Here is a 15128-nt window from a genome sequence, read left to right as displayed (position 1 = left end):
AAAGCAGGATTCTTTGTTCCCATTTGACATATGGGGCATAGAAAGTAACACATCTAAACAAACCAATGGGAAAGCTACTGTTTGAACCCACATCTGTCCGACTCTTTCCACCAAAGTATCCTATCTCCTGACCTCCTACACAAAAACTAAAAACCTCAAAATCATCTCCTTCTCCTCCCTCTATTTCATGAGTCTCAAGTCACCTGTCTCAAACCCAGATATTGCTTGTCAAGGTGTCCTACGTACTCCATCCCTGCTCCCCTGCCCTGGCTCAGGCTCTAATTAACCTCAGCCAGGTCTGCTGCCCTCCACCCATCACCCTCAACACACTACTGCTACTACGGTGATCTTTCTTAAATAGAAACTTCATGCCTATTCTCCAACTTATATCTCTCGACTGTGCTCACATTATTCCTAGGAAAAACTCCAAATTTCTTGGCAGAGTACCCAAAGAGATGTAAGCATCCACCCTCCCCTGGGTTTACTAATCTGTAGCCTCCTTAGACTTGAGGAACACCCATATGTGCCCACTAGTTGGGTGGCTCTTCATACCAGACCCTCTGCCTAGGGAGGCCTCCTTACACTTTCTTTCCCCACCTTGTGAACACTTCCTCCTCTGTTGGGACTAACATATCATTTTCTCTTTAGGATAATGTCTTCCTTCTCTGTACTTTCTTGGGAGTGTTGTGAGCATTGGCAATGTAGCACTTAAACACACTGCATTTACTTAGCATGTATAGGGTATAGATGTTTCCTCTGCTAACCATGAGCTTTTGGGGCCCAAGACCTCTTGTTCTCCTTTCTTTCCAGGCAACTGACTGGGCCTGACATGTGGTAAGTAATCAATAAACAATATTTGTTTAATTACAATGTGAGGGCAGCCCGGGTGGCTAAGTGGTTTAGCGCCACTGCCTTTAGCCCAGGGCCTGATCCTGGAGTCTCGGGATCGAGTCCCACGTCAGGCTTCCTGCATGGAGCCTGTTTCTCCCTCTGCCTGTGTCTCTGCCTTTCTCTCTGTGTCTCTCATGAATAAATAAATAAAATCTTAAAAAAAAAATTACAATGTGAGATTTAGGTTGTAAGCAAAGTAGATTTTTTTTTTTCAAACCCTGATGGTATGAAGGATGGTTACATTATTCTAAGTCACATGTAAACAAACATAATAAACCTGATTCAGGTCTTTGGCAATATAATTGGGAATGAAGAGTATTCTTTATAAAATACATGTGACTAAGAACCCATGATGCTGCCCTAAGTATCTTGCTACTAATTACCTATGTGCCTCTAAGATGATTAAGTATTTAATGCTATATAATAAGCATTATATAATAATGCTTAAAATAAGCTATATAATAAGCATGTATCTTTTGGGATTTCCCTAAATCCAAACCCCTACAATTTTTTTTTGTGGCCTAAAGTCAAGAATCTTGCATCTCACACCTGAAGTCCTTCTCCTCTTAATTCCTTAAAACACCTTTATTTTTTTGAGCAATAATTTAGGAATTCAGATTAATTTTAATTTCATGACACAAGAATAACCTAAAGCAAAAAGAATGCTTGCAGACTTCATCACTCATCAAGGTAAATAAAATGGTCATTTACCATTAGGAAACTCCAAATTACATATACCAGAGCCTTGGGAACATATGGGCACCTGATACCTCACTGTTTTAGCACATTTGTTTCCTATTATTCCATTCTTTCTCATACTTCTAACATAGATATTAAAGCAGCTCCTCAATCTTGTTGTAGGGAGGGGAAGACCCAAGCTTGAGAATCTACTGAGAAGGTCAATAGAAGTCCCCAAACTAGTAGGTCCTCAGTTCACACTTCCTAGCTCCTTAATCTCAACATCACTCCTCAGTTGAACAAATGAGTTGAAAGCCTCAAAGTTTTGACTCTTCTCTTTCCTTGTACTTGTACTATTTTATTACAAATTTAGCCAGCTCTCCTTCCAGAATATGTCCTAGACCTGACATCTTCTCATTGCTCTCATTTTCCCCTCTGTTCCAATCGTCAATGTGGTGCCCATCAGAGGATAGCAGTCAGGACATCCCCGACCTTGCCCTCCTTCCTTCTCTCCTCCACTCTTTTCTCCTAAGGGAATCCTGGCACATTTAATCCTGCCTCAGTGGCTCTTCTGGGAAGTACGTGGGCTCACACAGTCCTTTCTCTTCTGAGCCAGGGCAATACTGGTCTCCCTGTGTCTATTTACCCTCTTCCCTACTCTTCTCCCATAAAGCATCCTCCATACAACAAATGGTGATCTCTTGAAAAAAAAAAAAAAAAAGTAAATCATGTCACAACTGCCCCAACCTCCAAGCCCCATTATCCTCTGGTTACATTTAAACGAACCAAAACTTATAAACAAATAAATACATACATACACTCAAACTTATTCTCTTACTTCACTAAGATCTCTCCTCATAGGCCCACCGCTCAGAGAGGTGTATCCTCTAATAGAGGCCCCCATTCACTCTTCACTATATTATTTGACCTGCTTTCATTAATTTTGTAGCCTCTTTACTTACCCTACCACTTACCTCTTTATCATCTGTCTCTCCTATAGAATGAAGCTCTGTGAGGGCAAGGACCTCATCTACTTCGTCACTGCTATATTCCCACTGCCTAGAACATTGTCTCACATATAGTAGGTGCTCTAGATGTAATGGTTTAATGAACGAGTCAGCCCCAGAAAGTTACATCTTTTTATGAACAATTAAAATATAGAAATCATACTTGTCATATATGATATTTTTTTCTCTTCCAGAAGCATTCCTGTTCCTAATTCCAATTTTCAAATACCAGACATCAACATTGTATGATCAGTATTATCAACTGGCACTTCATGTAACAAATTAATAACAAATTTAGGCCTTGTGCAAATGGAAGAAACAGAATGCAAAGACATTTCTGCACTCCTTAAAAACATTATTTTCAACCACAATTGTTCTTAACATTTAGATCATTAAAATATCACTTTTCATTGGTACACAGTAAATGGGCAGAACATTACATCCTAAAAACATAATAAACAACCTTGCAATTTTCAATCCAGCAACATGCCTTTGAAAATCCGCTGCTTTCCTCCAGTCTCTCCATACCAGGTGATTTCCCTGAACAAGAGGAAGCCTCACTGCTTCCTTAATGTTTTAAGACGCTCAGATTCCTTGAAGGACAGAGGTGGAAAAAGCTACTACCAATTTCAGAATAGCTCCATTTCCTCTTTATTCTCGCTATTTCCTCAAGACACCCAGAATGGTTGGGATGTGAATTTTAAGCCATGATGGAGAAGGAAGCAGTAGTGATCACAGAGGTGAAGACCATTTTAGAGTCAATTAGAGATAGCTTTTCTCTTTCCTTTAGGAGCCCTAAGTTCTATTCACAGCTACTCCAGCATGTCATGGTTCTTGCATCTTTACTTAAGACAGAAAGAAAGAAGGGAAAAAAGGAATTAAGAGAAATGCTTTGTGTTGTCTATACCTAGAGACCTGATTCCCCAGCTCCCTCTATCCCTCTCCACTGTGCAACATGGAGAATCAATCTATGGAAAACAAGATCCCCTATAGCTTCAGTCTCCTCACCAAACCATCCTTCCACCTTCTGCTAAGCCTTTTTCCAAAGACCTTCCTTCTCTTGCATATTTTTTTTCAAGTAGAGCCTACTACTACTCTCTTAGATCCCAGATATTACAAAGATCTGAAAAACATATCTCCCACTGCTGCTTCTTCCAAAATCATTGTTTTGGTTTTCTGCTCTCCCATAAAACTCCTCCTTCTCTAAGGTTTATGACAATCCTTGAACACATTCATGAAGGACCCTAAACCCTGCCTTGAATTTATCATAACCTTTAGTATTTGACCATGTCCCCTAGCAAGTTCCAATGTGATTTTAGGTATGCATCCAACACTTCTCTCCTTCTGTCTAGACCTCAACTCTGGCCTACTTCAACCATCAAGCTCAGGACTACAGTGTGGACCTTTCTTTCCCCCCATTCCACGGTCTTGTGCCACAACAGCATCAATCAATACATTTGTTTACTTAACAAATATTTACTGACCACCATCGATGTGCTCAATACCATGATGGCCACCAGGGCTGTAAGTGTGAACAAGCCAAACAAAAGTCTCTTTTCTCACAGCACTATCATTTAGCAGAAGGCAATGAGAAGTAATTTAAAAAGTAGTGATGAAGGCTGAGAAAGGGAAGTATGGAGGACTAGCTACAGAAGCATGTGGTAGAGGCCTCACTGAGTTTTGAGATTAAGGAAGGAGAATCCTCTCCTGCCAGAATTTTCTTTCTTTTATTTCCATCTTGTCTGTACTGTAACCTTATAGATGCAGGACCCCTGACATCCTTATCTTCTCTCAATTTGTTATCCCTTACTTTCACTTTTTTTAAGGTATTTATCCCAGGAGGATACATGAATAATTATTTTAAACTCTTTTCTTACTGATAGCCTCAAGTCTCTTACTTCCATATTCTTTCATGCCTTACCTAGAAAATCCTTAACCCTGGATCAAGATAAACATCTTCTGATCTGGGCAGCAAAACCCTTGTAGAGAAAAACCGCTCTATGATAAAGGCTCCATATTCATAGTTCTACCTTTATTTGGACTCTGGCTTTATTGCCAACCTTCCTTTATGTTCTAAGTAGTCTCAGGCTTCCCAAGTCCTTGTGGCATCTACTTCAATCTTCTCCATCTCTTCCAGTTCATAAGCCTATCAACTATGCTCATTTGGAGTTGCTTCAGAGGAAATGAAAGAAGCCATGGTTTATTCATGCATTCATCCATCCATCTAACAAATATCTAAGTGCTGAACATGCACCAGATACTTTTTCAGGTATTGAGAATACAAATTAACAAAACAAGACAAATCTCTGCCATCAAAGCTTATATTTTGGTGGGGATGAAACAATAAACCTATACACCAGTAAATGATACAGTTAGCAAAAGGCTGTGTTATGTGGGGGGGGGTATTTAGCATTAGAGAGGCTGGAAGCCTACAGTGAGACTCTTACAACACTGAGTAGGGTGCTTGGGGTGGGGGGATACCTCACAGAGAAGGTGAGATGACAGCAGACTGGAAGGTGGTGAAGGGGTCAGGCAAGTATACAGAGAGGTGCAGAAGGATCGACAGTGCAAAGGTCCTGATTGGGAGCCTGTCTGGAATGTTGAGGGAATAGTGGAAAGCAGGCAATAGGCCTGATGACGCTCGTAGCCATTGCAAGGGCTCAGTATTAACTCAGACACAATGGAGCTACTGGAGGGTTTGAGCAGAGGAAGCAGGTAGGAATTCCCTTAGCCTATTAACTCCTCCCCTACTTCATACTCAACCGCATTAATTCCCCTTCCATTGTTCCTGATGTTTCTGGGGAAAAGTTATTCCTTTTCAAAGGGAATCCACTTCTGTTTTGGATTTACGCCACTGCTGTCCCAGCAGGGCCCTCTCTGCATCAATTTTCCCCATTTTGCCTATACCTTTAACTCCCTACCTCTATAAAGTTTGTGTTGGCAGCAAAAAACACTCTTATCTAAATGCCACCCTCAATCCTATCTCCCACTTTCTAACGGACTATTTTCTCCTTTTATCGCTTACGTACTTGAACGACATTTTTCTCCTCCCTGTCTCCACTTCCTCACCTTATTGGTTAAATCATCCACTTATTAAATTTTAGGAGCACATAGATCTGCTAGGACCTGTGTTGGAGAAATGGGGCAAGTTGGCATTAGGGAAAGTAAAGCACCATTCACTGAAACTGCTGTAGGCTAAATCCACTGAGGTTTCTCATTTATATTTTATTTTGGCATAACTTCACACTACAGAATAGTTGCAAAAATAGAAAATCTTCTTCTTCTCCAAGAAAATCTTGACCACAATTCCCTAAATGTAACATCTTATTATACTAGCTTTATCCTCTATTCTCTTTTTCCCTGCATATGTGTGAATGTATATGCATATAGCTCATGCTTTTTAGAGCTGCAGATATGATGTCCCTTTATTTGGTGTATATTTCTTAAGAACAAGGAATTCCTTTACCACAGGTTTTCTATATCAGGAAAAATAGCAAAGCAATACTATTATCTGTAGATACTTATAAAAACGTATCTCATTTCAGTATGTGACTTTAAACTTGCATTTTAAAATTACTACTTTCTGAAAGTACGCATGTTACACAAATATACTGCAGAATATTTTTGAAAAAAAGAACGAAGGAATATAATTCAAATTATTTTCCATCATCTGGAGAAAGCCGCCATTAATTTTTATACACATATACATACATATAGATGTTTAAAAACACAGATTATACCAAGCATATGACCTTTTGTATCCTGCTTTTCACTTAATATAGTTAACATCTGCTCATGCCATTAAGTTTTTTTCCAAACTATTTTTAATAGCTATATACAAATCTGTCATGTAGACAGTGCTTCCTTGAAATTCTTCCTGCCTTCACTTTCAACTCAACTCTCTTCTTTTCCAGTTGAAAACCTGTGTTTTCATGTCATCCTTGCCCATCACTCTATACTGGTCTCCCCTGCAGTCTGTCTTCAACTGTTATAGCCCACTAACTTTAACTCCCTGAACACTTCCAAAATTTCCAATCCATATCATTCCTGAGCTTCAACATCTTCAAGTGGATAATACCTCCTCCATTCAACATGCCTTTCTCTCTCAATCATGCTATTCTTGCATTCCATCACCCTAACCTGTTTTTCTGCCTTATTTATCCCCGATATTCATTGGTTACTATGCCATGAATTCAACTTTGCAAATACATCTTAATCCACCATCTTTCCCTAATATCACCAGCACCTTATCTCAGGTCTTCAGTATTTTTGGCCCAAATTAACAAAAAGACTATCTGCTCTCTCTCCTTCAGTGCTCCAGCCCCTCTCTCCTCCTCCTACTACAGTCAGGATTCTGTATGTGAATATGATCAAGCAACCCCCGTCTTTGGATGCCTCCCACTGTGCTCAGGATACAATGCAAACATTACGTGGTACACAAATGCCTCTTTAGACTATCCTGACCTTGTCCAGCATGCCTATCACTTCCTGGTACACACCAGGAATGCTGAACCACTGGCAGTTCCAAATTCCATGCCTCTGTGTCTTGGTCTCCTCCCATGGAATGTTCCATCTGTCCAACTCCCTCTCCCCAGCCCTTTGTGTGCTTTATTCCTATTTAGTATTTAAGGCTGATTGCAGGCATCTCCTCCAAGAAACCTTTCCTGACCACCCCATCCCAACCCAGTCCCTATTGGGTCCCTTCCTGGGTATTTTGGGATCCTTGACCTTCCGTCTGGAAATATCAAACTTTATGTAATGTGACAGTCTTGTCATTTATTCACCTTACCAACCCTCAAACCAGGGCCATCCTCATATATCTATGAATCCCTAAGAGCACCAAGCACATTATCTGGCATCAGTCGAATTCTAGTAAGTGTTTTATAAAAGAACTCAAGGATGCAATACCCTTTTGTTATTTCCTTATTGTTTCCATCTGGCATCATTAGTATAAAAGTTATGCATTTCTATTTCATGTTATATTTATGCATGATTCCCTTTAGTTGTGTTATGTATTAAATAAATGATCTTGAAAGCTGCAGTATGTCAATCACAAACTTATGTAAGTATAGCATGTCCATTTAAGAGGTTGGATAAACACAGCAGGTAATAAAAAAAGGTTAGAATACTTAAGAATTGCATCTGATAAACATAATTTTTTGTTGAAATAGTCCAAGCTGAGTAATATGGCAAATATATAATCAAAATCTCATGGTTACTTTATTACGACAATGACTTTCTTATCAGTAATTTCATTAGCAAAGACATGAAACTTGGATATTTTGTTTGCTGGAAGCAGACTTTGTTAATGTGAAAGAGATTAAAACTAACTTAAGGACTTAAAATTGCTTTATAAAGTCTAACTTAGGTCTACAGTTGACATGACAGTTCCCTAGGAGGATGGTTTGGTAAGTCTGCTTAAAGAGTATGAGAAGCCAAATCCTGCCTACCCAAATTTGTTTACATTTTTTAAAGATTTTATTTATTTAATGAGAGACAGACAGAGAGAGAGAGAGAGAGAGAGAGAGAGAGGCAGAGACACAGGCAGAGGGAGAAGCAGGCTCCATGCAGGGAGCCTGATACAGGACTCAATCCCAGGACTCCAGGATCACACCCTGGGCTGAAGACAGATGCTCAACCACTGAGCCACCCAGGGATCCCCCCTAAATTTGTTTAATTGGAAAAGAAATCACACAGATGAGAGAAATAGGGTAGGAGTCATTAACATAAGAAGATAATTTAGTAGAAGAAAAAAAAAAAAATCTCTTTTGATTTAATCTCCTTTATAGGCTATCAATATTTCTAGCAAACACTGGATAAAAACAACATAATTGCAGGTATGGGACTCTGAGTAAAGCTATATTACATTTATATAATACACACATGCATATACTCACATACATATACACTTAGATATATACTTTCATATATAAATAAACTAAGAAAAACTGTTTTGTATTAATGTGAAAAGCTAATATTTATTCCTTACCTGAACCTGAGAAATTGTCTAAAGACCCGTCTGCTGTTGTTGAAACTATTTCACTGCTGCTCATTGGCTCTGTTTTAACTACAAAAATAAACAACATATATGATATATCCAATTAATAGTTATTTGTAAAGGCATGGTAAATAAGTTATAATATTTAAAATAGTTACAATAAAATCACTTTAAAGACTATTAGTATTTGAATATAATTCAGATTAATATTTGTAATTTAAAAAAAACACCACACATTAACTATTTCCTCCCTAGTTAACCTACTGTAACAAGCTATCCTTGAAAAGAAACACTTTAGTAGTTAAATTCATTATCTTACATATTAATTGAATTGCTTATTAACAAATAATTTATCTCTCAAAATTTTTATGATGAAGATGTAAGAGTATTTCCTTGGGTTTGTAGCTATTTAGCTAAACAGAACCGAAAGGGTAGAATAAAAATACTTGGAATAGGAAATAATGCTGGTAGGTTTTCATCATGCTCAAGGACAGACTCAGGTACACACATCCACACATGGGTGCACACACACTCACACTCTTATTTATCTGACATGGCTGAAAAAGAGTGTTCAATTTAATGGGTCATTATTAACACTCAGCCATATCTGGCTGCCAATATGTCAATATCTGATGTACACTTAGTATCAAAACCACACTAAATATAAATGAAGCAGAAATTAAGTTTTTCATTCCCAAATAAAACCAATATCAGACAGTTTGTAGGAAACTTATGATCTTTAGTAAAGTCATTTGTGGCTGTACAATAAAAACATTTAGATTTATGCTGTAGGTTCACAAAAGGAACCACTCTACTGACCTGATGATATCATTGAGCCCTATTAAGCAAATATACTAGACCACCTCAGAACATTTGCCTTTTTTCCTAAGATTTAGGCTTTAATGAAGAGATAGCATTATTGCTTTCCTTAGAAATGACAGATGAAGTGCCATCATTGGAATTTGTGGTCTTCTTTGTAGAAGTTATATATCCTCACTAATGGGTTTTTAGAAATAATGCAATAATATCTTGGAGGCTACTTAAAAATCACTAACATGTTTTCCAAAACAAAGGTCCTACGAAGACAATATCTGGGGCAGCTTCTCTCAAAAGTAAATACATTCTGAAATGGGAAAGAATGATGGAGGAAATGCAGCTTTTCCTTCTTTCAAAATTGCCTCTTATAAACAACAGGCAAAGAACAAATTCCCTCTCCTTGACCTTTGAATCTTTTACTAATGCATAATGAGTAGTTTTCAAATAGACATTATAAGTAGTTGCAGCAGATAGTCACTTCCAAAAAATTAATTATTTAGACTGCTTCTAAACAAAGTTGAAAAATAAAACCAGTGAGTCTAAAGGGAATCACTCCAACTGATTATTTTAATGTAGACCAAACAATAGTGTAACTGAAGTTTTCACTTTTCCACCAGTTGTTTGGGGTTAGCAGTCTCAGTTGATGCTAATAAATTCTGACATAAGCCTGTATTTCCCTTTTCTCTTTACACCTGCAGGTCTTGCTCTTCATAACCATTATTCTGCCATAGATTGTGGAAAGCATATCCTCCTCTGCTGGTTCACAGCTCCAAAGTATCCTACCTGTTGTCCACATCTTCTTTTTCCTTCCTGAAAGAACTCACACAATGCCCTGTACCTATAAAGCAATAGCTCTATTTTACTCTGTACTGAACAGATTACCACAGGGATTTGAACTCATAATCAAATACAATATACTGATCAAAGATGAGAATCAGGCCCAAGGGGAATAGGCCATGTAAAGTACCTAGTATTGTCAGACTAGAAACATTATGATTAATCAGATATTAAACAGACATTAATCCTTTTAAACAATTCTCCAAGTTAGTCTCAGAGCACAACTCACAAACTCCCTAATTGGGGACAGTCTTCTTGTTTCACATGCAAAAATGAAAACCAAGGGATTAGGAAATTGCCCAAAGTCACAAGTGGCAGAAAATGGGAATTAATTTTGGATGTTTTCAATTTCAAGGCTTGAAGAAATGACAGTATTTGGCAATTCCCAATAATTAGCACTATTCTACAAGAGAGCAAAGAAAATGAGTTACAGAGCCACACACTGTGGATATAGAGGGAACTAAAACCCCATCAGTCCAGATTCTCCTAGTGTTAACACTTCCAGGCTAAGGCACTCACAGGAAGATCTCAAGTAGAAGTCCCTATCCACCTGCCTGAGAAAACGGTGAAGAAGAAAGTTTCCAGCGTACAAGATGTTAGCCCAGATTACTTTTAAGTCTTTGCCAAATGTAAGATCTATGATTCTGTATATTGGACTATAAAATTACTTGATGAAAGCTAGACTATGCCAAAACCACTCCTACTCTGGTACCTCTAAGACTTAGCCTAGCTAATTCTCCATATTATTAACTTGACCGAATATAGCTTTCACTCTCAGGAGACACATTCAATTATACTTGAAATTCCATTAAAAATAGGAAGGAAAGGAAGAGGATACTTTTTCTTTTAGGTCCCAACTACATTGCCTTTGCCATTGTTCAAATATGCCCATCTATAAGGAATAAAGATTCTCTTTTCCTAATGAATCCAGTTTTTTAAAAGGCTATTGAAGAGGATGTACATAAAGTAACTAGCAGGATATTCATGATTTTATCAGGTACTGGAATTGAATACTTTGATCAGCAGGGACCTGACTCTAAAGAGATTGGAGATTTATTGTGATTTAAAGTAGTTTGAGTGAAAGCCAAATGAGGAGAGACCCCTTCCAGCTGGAAGTGTCATTGCCATGCACAGACCCACTAGAAAGTTAGAAAGACAAGACTAATCTCCAGCCATCAAACTACCCATCCTCACTAGCACTATCACATTTATAAATATGCCATAGATGGTATAATAGAGCACTCTCCAAGGCTTTGAGTTTAAAACATCACATCCCCCCCCAAAAATAATAAAATTAAAAAAAAAAATCACATCCCAAGGTTGTTCCCCCCCCAGTCTTTTCAGAAGCAAGCTCCATGCAGAGAACCCGATGTGGGACTTGGTCCTGGTACTCCAGGATCATGCCCTGGGTCAAAGGCAGATGCTCAACCACTGAGCCACCCAGACGTCCCTCATCTGTTTTCTTTTAAATAACTATACAATTCTAGGGGCCCTTGGGTAGCTCAGTCAGTTAAGTGTCCAATTCTTGGTTTCAGCTCAGGTGATGATCTCAGGGTCCTGGGATTGAGCCCCATGTCAGGCTCTGCACTCACTGAGGAGGTCCTCTTGAGGATTCTCTCCCTCTGCCCCTCTACCCACTCATGTGCACCATCTCTCTAAAATAAATAAATAAATCTCAATAAATAAATGTACAACTCTTATCTCCATTGTACTTTTTCCTTCATTACAGGATTTTAGTCTATTAGAATACAGCAATTTGTATTCTTTTGCCCCCACTCAAGAGTCTCTTCACCACTCCAAGTATTCAATCTTCCATCCAATACTGTAAGGATCTCCTCATCTCTAGAAATATTCAGAAACTCTCCTTTACCTCTTTAATCTTCACAATCTCAACTCCTCTGCTCAGCCATGTATTCTAGACCTGCGCTATACAGGGCAACTTGCTACTCCTCAGGGGTGCCTCAAACTCCCATCTATCAATGCCTTTGAGCCTTGGTTCTGGAGTCAACAAATCTAGTTATTCACTATAGGACTTTATAAAAGTTACTTGTTCTCTGACCTTAATTATCTCACACACAAAACTTTTAAAATGATAGCTATTTAAAGAAGGCAGTAAGGATTTGTAAAAATTTACATAAAGTACCTTATATAAAGCAGGAACTGATTTATTTAATTAATTAACTTATTTATTTATGAGAGACACGGGAAGAGAGAGAGAGGTAGAGACACAGGCAGAGGCAGAGTGAGAAGCAGGCTCCATGCAGGGAGCCCGATGTGGGACTCAATCCCAGGACTCTAGGATCACGTCCTGGGCCAAAGGCAGGCAGATGCTAAACCGCTGAGCCACCCAGGGATCCCCCAGAAACCCCTGAGCCATCCAGGGATCCCCCAGAAACTGATTTATCATCATCATCAGTAGTAGTAGGATTCTGCTACACTGAATGCCTTTCTCCTGGGGAGTAGTACCAGAGAACAAGATCAAATAAAGATTGTTAAAAGCACCAGCTTTGGAATTAGCAATTGAATTTCAATCTAGCTTTGCTATTAACAGTACAAATCTGGAAAAGTTACTCAATTTCTGTGTCTCAGTTTCCTCATCTGTTAAGTGGGGATAACATACTCATGCAAGGATAAAAAAAAAGAGAGAGAAATGTTTAGAAATCATTGAGTACTGTCCAGTGGTTTATAAATCATTTAGCTATGTCCAGAGGCCATACTTTTATAGTCACTTTATCATTATAGGTCTCTTTAATTAAGAGAAATCAAAGTCTTTCTTATGGAATAAAATCTATTATAACCTTCACATTAAAGTTAAACTTACCCTTTGAATGAAAAGTAAACTGAAAATATAAAGTCAAGCAACCTACCTAAGATCTAACATGAGGCCATTTTATTTAGGATGGCCAAAATCAAATCAAGGTAATTTGAATGTAATTTAAAAAGGCAAAACTAATTATGACTATATAAGAAAACGTATACAGTAGTCCCCCCTTATCTGTGGAGAATATGTTCCAAGACCCTCAGTGGTTGCCTGAAACCATGTATAGTACCAGATCCTTCACATACTATGCTTTCTCCTATATGTACATACCTACGATAAAGTTTAACTTACAAATTACGCATAGTAAGATTAACAACAATAGAAAAATTATACTGTAATAAAAGTTGAATATGGTCTCTCTCTCAAAATATTTTATTGTACTACACTCACCCTCCTGATGATATGAGATGATAAATGCCTACAGGATGAGATGAAGTGAAGTAAAGGATGTAGGTACTGTGACTGACCTTCTGACGATATGTCAGAAGGATAATTGTCTACTTCTGGACCACAGTTGACTAGAACCATGGAAAGCAAAACTGCAGATAAGGCAGTCTTAATGTATTTCCATCACTACAATCTGAATATGCGCAATCTGAAAAAAAAAAAAAACCACACTAGCAGGATGATGACGTATTTAGCCACTGTGATCAAGGATTCCAAGAGAAAATGTGGGCCTCTCTTTCCAGTACTGTTTAGGGGGAGTATACTAAAACTGGCCCAAGAAAAAGATAAGTCAGTATTCCTTCACCATAAATTCAAGTGGAGACATAGCTATCAGACCACTGGAACTTGGTGGCATTATGCTATCAAGATCATCTAATTAGCCCATTACATTATGACTCTGTGCTCATCAAGCAACTTCTGGTTATACTTTGAATGTTGCAGTCATATAAATAATCTCCAGAAAGATGATGGATTGATCAGGGGAGACACATGGTAAACCCATTTGTTTTTGTTTTTACCATAAATTAAGATCAGTTAAAGTGAATGTATTATCAAAGGGCAGCTCTGCCTGCTGGACTAGGAGCCAGCCTTTGTGTTATGAAGAATCTGTCCAGGATTGCACAGTTACGGCATCAGCACAGATGAGCAGCAGATCGTCCCCCAGCAGTATCTAAGCTAATTTATTATGTAACTTTTTTTCAAAATATAATAGCGTATCTTTGCTTGGCATACCCTTGGTCTCCCTTTCTATTTTGTTTCCTACTATAATGATCAAGAGCATCAAAACCCCAGTCTGCCATCCCTCTACTATATGATTCCTTCATCTCTTAAATCTCAATGAGATTTACCTTCATTCCATTTTGGTTATTAAATGATTCAGCTACACTATTGCCTAGAATTGCATGACCTCCAAGAAATGCCACATTTTTTTTTCATTTGCTCACTTACCCTAGACTTGCTCATCAGAACATCATGTCTTTCCAACTGCACTGGCCCAGTCTGGAACCCAGAGATTTCACCTTAGAGTCCTGGGTCATCTTGTTTTTCTAAGCATCTTTATTTGCCAGGCTCTAATCCTACCACTGGCAAGCCCTTGCTGTTCACTCTTCAACTGCTGTTCTGGATGGCTGAGCATGAGAGAGGAGGCCACAATATGCATGTTGACCAAATTTGCTAAAATTTATGCTTTCCATGTTCTTGTGAGTCATCCTGTTGCTTGACAATCTCCCTTTTCCACTTCTTGCGCTTGAAACAGTTTCTACTGAGGCTTTTCCACTTCTCTCAAGTACCCAGTCCTCACCTCATTCCTCATTCTCTTCAGCACATGCCCTAACCAACTATTCTATAAAGAATGTTGAAGCTACATTAAATCTTTCAGTGATCTTCTTGCAGTACCTCCCAGTTTCCTATTGGTTAATCTCAATGAAGGTGTCCTTTCTTTAGTAGGATTTAACCTTTTAAACCTTTATTCTTGGTGCCACTTCCATGCCTCCTTTGCAACAAAACTCAATGATCTGATCTCCCAGAATCTTCAGTAATTTCATCTCAAGAGGCTACCTCTCTTCTACTGACAAAGACAGACAAGTCTCAGATATCACCTTATGCCTGTCAAGATGGCTAAAATTAAAAAGAC

The 15128-nt window shown here is 38.4% G+C and overlaps 1 protein-coding gene across 11 annotated transcripts in view; it reads right to left on the bottom strand.

The window, feature by feature from the left end:
• The window catches only part of EYA1 (EYA transcriptional coactivator and phosphatase 1), a 172369-nt gene that overhangs the window by 132886 nt on the left and 24355 nt on the right, over window positions 1-15128 (bottom strand). For 8 of the 11 annotated variants that reach the window (XM_041769380.1, XM_041769377.1, XM_041769379.1 and 5 more), the window contains one exon: window positions 8566-8643. In XM_041769380.1, coding sequence (XP_041625314.1) covers window positions 8566-8643 — 78 coding nt within the window. Of the gene's footprint in view, window positions 1-8565; window positions 8663-15128 lie in introns of those variants that run through there. The other 3 variants (XM_041769381.1, XM_041769382.1, XM_041769383.1) reach the window with 2 other exon arrangements.

The sequence above is a fragment of the Vulpes lagopus genome, chromosome 9, assembly GCF_018345385.1.
Source record: "Vulpes lagopus strain Blue_001 chromosome 9, ASM1834538v1, whole genome shotgun sequence".
In the NCBI taxonomy this organism is placed as follows: domain Eukaryota; kingdom Metazoa; phylum Chordata; class Mammalia; order Carnivora; family Canidae; genus Vulpes; species Vulpes lagopus.
Note: the sequence above shows the minus strand (reverse complement) of the source record. Positions and strands in the feature narration are given on the sequence as shown.